The sequence below is a fragment of the Hemibagrus wyckioides genome, linkage group LG07 (assembly GCF_019097595.1).
Source record: "Hemibagrus wyckioides isolate EC202008001 linkage group LG07, SWU_Hwy_1.0, whole genome shotgun sequence".
Lineage (NCBI taxonomy): Eukaryota > Metazoa > Chordata > Actinopteri > Siluriformes > Bagridae > Hemibagrus > Hemibagrus wyckioides.
In genome coordinates, this window is record NC_080716.1 from 28,629,038 (window position 1) to 28,636,350 (window position 7,313).

The following is a 7,313-nucleotide window of genomic DNA, read 5'->3' on the forward strand; positions in this document are numbered from 1 at the left end:
AGGAAAGACACTAATAGGTGACAGTTAAATGGCACAAATCAGTTTTTCCCCTATATACACTACTCACAAAATGTTAAGGATATTCGGTTTTTGGGTGAAATTTTAGGATGCATCTAAAATGCACTATAACCTTTACAGGTGAATTTAATTTGACCTTCTCTACACTTTTGAATGCACATGTCCAACTGTTCAGTGTTTCAGTACTTTTTGCATAACTTGCTGTTCTCTAACAAAGTGCTTAACGGCAAAATTCACAACTGGTGTTTGATCCATGAATCGACCAATACATTTTCTGGTTCAATTAGAATTGGTATTTAAACAGTCCTCTTCATCATGCTGTTCACATTTTGACATCATGAGACCGAGACCACACCTAACAATTGATCGACAGTACTTTGCCATTGCGAGGCTTCAAAGAGGATGTTCTCAGAGGGAAGTGGCCACTGAGCTTAAAGTGTCACAGAGTGTCATCAGCAGGGTGCGACAGAGATACAGAGAGACTGCAAGAGTCACAGAAAGGCATAGAAGTGGAGGTCCTTTGGCCACATCCCACAAAGATGACTGCTTCATTGTAAATAGTGCCCTGCGGAACCAGATAATGAATGCCACTCAACTCCAGGCACATTTAAGGGAGGTGAGAGGCACCCAAGTGTCACGTCAGACCATTCATATCCATTTACATCAGCATGGTCTGCGTGCTAGACGACCTGCAAGGGTACCTGACCACACTACTAGGCACAGGTGTTATCGTCTTGCAGTGGCCAAGGAGCATTTATGCTGGACGAGGGACCAGTGGGCCTCAGTGCTGTTCGCTGATGAAAGTTGATTCACGTTGAGCAGAAATGATGGCCGCCAGTGATGTTGGAAACATCAAGGAGAGTGCTATGCATCAGCCCCTGTTGTGGTGGTGTTACAGTCTGGGCAGGTGTGTCTACTCAATACAGAACTGCCCAACATCTTGTGAATGGTACAGTGACAAGCCAATACTACCTGAATAACATTATTAATCCAGTCATTGTGCCCCTGCATGAACAACACAGGCCTAATTTCATCTTCATGGATGACAATGCTCCAGCTCATTAAGGTCGCATCATTAGGGAATGGCTGGTTGAGGCTGTGGTACGTCAAATGGAGTGGCCTGCACTTTCTCCAGACCTGAATCCCATAGAAAACTGGATCAGCTGAGTTGCCGTGTAGAGGCTCGTAACCCTGCACCCCAGAACCACAATGACCTGAGGGCTGACCTTCAAGAAGAGTGGAATGCCATGCCTCAGCAGACAATAAGTTGACTCGTGAACAGCATGAGACATTGTTGTCAAGCTGTAATTGATGGTCAAGGGCACATGACAAATTATTGAGACATTGACATTTTTTGTTGTTGTATACCCACCACTGTTGTTGGCTTTTGTTTCAATAAATTGTTTGAGATGAGGAAATCACCATTGCATGCCTCTACTTAAATGCCCTACTTTAATGGTATAATATCACTGTAGCATGAACATTTTACATTTTACATAAATTTCACCCAAAAGCCAAATATCCTTAAGTTTTTGTAAGTAGTTGATATTCAGCAGTGGTGTGCAGTTGAATGGGGCTGGTGTAAAGAAAAAGGGACCCAACCACATACACAATGATATCTCTGTATAGCAGTGAAACTAAGGCTGTTAGTAACTGTGTGTGCACAAGGGAGAAGCAAGATTTCTTAAAAGATAGAACAACCTACCTCTCCTGGCACAATATCTGTGGCAAAGTGGGATACAAAACAAGCTAACTTGTCCACTCACGGTGAATGGACACACTACACTATTTTAACCAAATACTTACAAAACTTCACTAAACTAGAAAAATAAAACAAAGAAATTTCCTCAGGCTTGAATGAGAAGAAGCATTCGGCTTTATCTTTATTTTTCCTTAAAAAGATAACACTAAAATGTCACTCAAATACACAGTGTCAGGCCTGCCGTGGTCAAGTGCACCCCCCTGTACAAAAATCCCCTCTATTTATACTGACGACCCCCAACCCCATTTGTCTCATGATTGTTTTGACTTGTTAGGAAACTTTTCTCACACCCTGTGGTTACCAATCACTGACCTTCATGTTAGACACAGTACTGTTTATCATATCTGTTCAAGTGAGCTCTGCCATGTTATTACAAGTGTTAATAAAATGTATTAATATTAGTTATTACAAATGGTACCAGCAATTTATTTATTATTATTATTATATCACATACACTTGTACAATTGTATTGTGAGGATCATTGTGGTTATCTGACAATTTAGTTATTTTCTCCGACATTTAAGGGAGGATGCTATCTTTATTTTCTTACTGACTTAGTTGTTTAAACACACATTAATAGGTGAGCCGAATGACCCTTTCCCCTCCGTTGTGCTGCACCCCATGGGCTCCTGTCTCTGCCTTGAAGAGGGTGAGGAGCTAAGCGGCCACCTTGTTTGGACCCCTCAGTTTTGGTGTGCTTCCATGGCTCCACCCTGCAGCCATGCTCTCCTCCTCTTTCCACAACATTGTGAGTGCTGAAAGGGTGCTGTTTATTCAGCAAGATGAATGAACACAATTTTAATCTTTTAATTGTGCTCACAGTTGATTCGTTGAAATTGGTTTCATCTGTGAATTGTTGTATCTGTCACTAATGCATGTTTAGCTCAAATCGCATATTCATATATACATATATTTTAATGTTCTGCCGAGATCCTCTATTAAAACTACCATATGGTTAAGAAAATGAAACCTAAAATGAACCAGTAGAGAACATGCGGCATAGGTTCTGTCCAGGTTAATAAAAAAATTACCGTAACATTCTGGGAAGGTTAGTTTTCGATTGGAAATATAAAGTTTAAAAATTACCATTAACAATGTTCTCTATAGGTTCTCTTTAGATTGTTACAAAAAAAACTCTTCAATGTTCTGGAAAGGGTATTTTTTGGTTATAAAAAAAATATAGCTCGCGCTTCAGCTGGCAGGATTCCAACTGTTCAGAGGGTTGTTGCTGCATAAATAATGGCTGATGCATTGATGTGACAGTGATTCAGCAGTACTGTTCTGTAGGAATCTACTGTTTGGTTTGTTTTCATCCTGTAAATGTAAATACTACAAACATTTGATTACAGTCAAGATATTTTCATTTGCAATTTGTAATTTTTTTTTGCATTGCCTGGGCAATTAAAATAGAAAAAATCCAACACTGTTCTTCAGCATATTTGAACTATGACTATCAGAGAACTGAAAGTCTTTGAAAGGGAAAGAATTGTGTAACTTTTCCTGTGATTTTATGCCTAGTAATAGCTTACTCTGTGATGTTCATTGGCTGGATTTTAACACTCCCTCATCAGGTGACCATAAATTTCTTGATGTTTATAAAGTCACAGCAGAGTTCAGCTTCACTATTCTCCATCTTGCTCCTGAATGACATTTCTAAATTTCTGAAGCAGGTACAGTAATCTAACATACATTTACACTTCCACTTGTGATTCTGTATTAAAGACTTTATTGTAGATAAGACTTTTGAGTGATGCAGTTTTCAAAAGAAAAATCAAAGGTAAAATAATCTACATTTTTATTTAATTTGGTTTTAATGAAATAGGTAAAAGTAAGAAACATATCTTGCTAAAATAATTATTCATAATGAGAAGAAGAGTAAAATATTAATTAGTCATAAGTACATAGGAATGACTCAGCAAGCTAGAACTAGAATTTTACCAAAACTCTTGACGTTACAGGCAGAGGATTGGAGGATGGAGAACGTCCATCCCCTTTTTTATTTTTTACAGTTATAGATCATCTAGAAGAATGATACTATAAAAGATTTTATTGAGTAGTACTGTGTAAAGATTGCACTTCAATTTTCAAAAGATTCACATTCATTGATTTCCTACAAATTAGTTTTACGGTTTTCTCTTTCAAAAAAGTTAGTCAACAAATGTAATGGCTTGGTTTTATTATTTAAGCCACGTTTGTTAGGGGGAAAGTGTATTTGTCGCTACACAAGATAGACTGAGCATAACTTGGTATTTTATTGTAACAAAAAATACAAAAATACAAAAAAAAAACCAAAAAACAAAGTAGCGCCTAAAGGTAATTTTATATGTAGGTAAAAAACTGTCTCTCTTACCCCCTTGCTACTTCATTTCTGTTTAAAATGGCTACTTACAGGAAATGCCAGAGCAGGTGTAGTTCATCCCAATCACCAGAGGCGGTACAAAAACAATACATAGAGTAAAACAAATAACAGAGCAGTAAACAAACATTCTGGCATTGTTACTGTTACTGTTACTGAATGGCTTCAACAACAAATCATGTATCACTTTGCTTCAAGGAATAACCCTTTTTTATTTTAAAGTTAAATCAAAGTCAGCTTTATATCTATTGCTCAGTTCAAGATGAAGATTAAATATATAAAATAGGTGTATAAATAGACCAAGGTAAAGTATTAGGACTTTCTGGAGAAACGATAAAATAAATCTTCCTTATAGCAGTAGATTTTCCAGATGTTTATTTTAATAAAATTCTAAATTTCATTAACAGGCCATACAATTGTGACGGAATCATCTGAGACATCTGTGGCAATTAAACTTGTATTATGGCTACAGGGTAAGTTGACTTTTTTTATTAAAATGATATGTAAATTAAATGATATCAAAACCATTTTTTTTATAATAATGTTTTTATTTTATTTTCAAAACAAACTAACAAACAATTATTCTCTGCATAAGAACAAGCTAGAAATTACAGCATATTCCAAGTAATTTAATGTATTTTACATCTTGTTGGGACATATGATTTGAAATGATTAATGACATTTTAAGCATAAATTCTCATGACATTAAACCAGAATTCTATCTGTCATTAAATTTAACAGATCTCAAGAGTCATCATCAACTGTACATGATTTAATCCAGAAGAGTAAATTAATCAGTGAAGGTCCACCTGCACGATATCGTCTCCTCACAACCAGAAGTAATCTTGATGAAGAAGGCTTAGTGAGAAAATGGACATTTGGACAGCGATGTGTCAATATGCAAAACAAAATCCTACTGATGGTAGGAGAAACTGGAACAGGCAAAACTACTCTGATCAGTGCCATGGTAAATCATATACTTGGGGTGAAGTTTACAGATAAAGTCTGGTTTGAGATTACAGAAGATGGAGGAGATAATCACATGTCAGATCAGTCAAAAAGTCAAACAACTGAAATCACCGTGTATGAGGTCTTTTCCCAACCAAACCCAATATCTCTTACTATTATTGACACTCCAGGTTATGGAGACACCAGGGGAAAAGAATATGATGAACAGATTGCTGACAACCTTAGTAAACTGTTCCGCAATGACACTGGAGTGAAAGAAATTGATGCAGTGTGTCTGGTAGTGAAGGCATCTGAGAATCGACTCACTGACAGACAGCACTACATCTTTGATGCAGTTTTGTCCTTATTTGGTAAAGACATAGAGAACAACATTGTCATATTTATCACTCACTCAGATGGACTGCCTCCAAAAGATGCTCTTAATGCCATCAAGAATGCAGCAATAGCCTGCAGGAAAAATGAAAGAAATGAACCAGAGCATTTTTTATTTAACAATCGTCAAACTGAAGAAAGGAGACCGGAGTATAACAGAGCTCTCCAGGCAGCTTGGGATACAGCAGCAGACAGTTTGAAATATTTCTTCTCCTCCCTGAAAGAACAGAACAGAAAAAGCTTAGAGCAGACCGAAAGTGTTCTGATTCAGTCCAAACGACTTGAAGCCTGTATTTCTAATCTACAAAGCCGTATTGAGTTCGTAGACTGCAAAGTTAATGAACTGACTCAGATCCAGAAAGCCCTTGAGGAAAACCAAGAAAAGATTAAGAAAAAGGAAAACTTTACTTTTACTGTCATCAAGTCCTACAAAAAGTATGTTTCCCTTTCCAAAAATGCCTCTTGTCAGGACAGAAAGGTCACCAGTTGCACTGTATGTAAGGAGAACTGTCATGAATATAACTGCTGGTTGACCCCCAATGCTTTGTGGTGTGAAGTCATTAAAAGAGAGTACTGCACTTCATGCACAGGTAAATGTCATTTCACTAAACATGTCAGAGAGAGCAAGAAATATGTTATAGACATAAAAAAGACCACAATGACATATAATGATCTCAATACAAATCCTCAATTCAAAAGAAACAATAATCCACAATCAGATATCAACTTTGACTCAGAGTCCTTTGAAAGTGTAAAACGGGACCTGCAATGCAAAAAGAAACAGGAAGAGGAGAAGTTAAGGATAGAGAGGAGACTGAATGAAGAACTGATCAAGACTGTAAAGGAGAAGACTGATCTGCTGGAAGAAGCCTACACCACCATCATGGAACTGTCTGAGATTGCTTTAAAGACAGACTCTGCTTTCATTGTTCAGTCTCTTGACTTCTTGATCCCTCGAGCTGTGGAAACTGGAGAATACTTCCTTGCTCAGAAACTGAGAGAGCTGAGAGAGATTCCGTCTGAATCACAGGAAAGAGTTAATGCTGCAATGGCATATGCAAGAGCAGGTATCAGTAAACTGTTCCTGGGATATAAATGAATATAGATTAAACATGGCCATGTAACATATACAAATGGAATTCTGGACATATATGAATCAGGTCTGCTGTTTTTTTCATTTAATAAAATGAGTTGTGTTTATTTATTAATGTTCTTGTTTAAGACTTTGTTTTTGGTAATCATTGAAAATCATTGATGAGCCATTATGATATGATTTTTTTTTAATCATGTACCATGTTACCTGTGAAGCTATTCTGTTAATGAATAGATCCTTTCAAATTGATTTAACTTAATTAATTTGTTATTAATTCCATTCATTCTAGTGTTCTCTGTGTAACTATCTGTTTATACGACTCTCATTAAATATCTTGTAACTGCAATGTGTCTGAGACATCCATCTAACAAATAACGTTAAATGCTCAGTAATTCATATTTTAGTTGATAATAATAAGAACTATTATGGTTAGAAGGTAAATTTACAACTTACCTTTTAAAAAACATAAATAATCTGCTATAATATTTGCATTCTGTTTCACAAGTGTTAACATTGATTGAGTACTTGGTTTGTCATGGGGCTGAAGGGGGATGCTGATTTCTTTATTTCAGTGCTGAACCAAGCTACTGGGTTGAAAGAGAGGAACATAAACTGTGGAAAAGTGAAACAAACTATCACACTATCAATTTCAAAGATGAGACCAAAGACTCAAAACCTGTAGGATTACCTTCAGCTAGTCTGGAAGGGAAATGTCCAAGATATTCATGATAGCATTATCCTAT

At 36.7% G+C, this 7,313-nt stretch overlaps 1 protein-coding gene across 2 annotated transcripts; it reads left to right on the forward strand.

The window, feature by feature from the left end:
• Positions 1-3,415: 3,415 nt before the first annotated feature.
• LOC131356448 (uncharacterized) lies at positions 3,416-6,763 on the forward strand. Of its 2 annotated transcripts, XM_058395497.1 has the most exons (3): positions 3,416-3,450; positions 4,544-4,609; positions 4,878-6,763. In XM_058395497.1, exons 2-3 carry the CDS (start codon positions 4,599-4,601, stop codon positions 6,574-6,576), a joined length of 1,710 nt encoding a protein of 569 aa, XP_058251480.1. In that variant the 5' UTR covers positions 3,416-3,450; positions 4,544-4,598; the 3' UTR covers positions 6,577-6,763. The 2 variants fall into 2 exon arrangements, with proteins under 2 accessions (XP_058251480.1, XP_058251481.1); XM_058395498.1 differs by lacking the exon at positions 3,416-3,450 and having other exon boundaries at positions 4,524-4,609.
• The last annotated feature ends 550 nt before the right edge of the window (positions 6,764-7,313 follow it).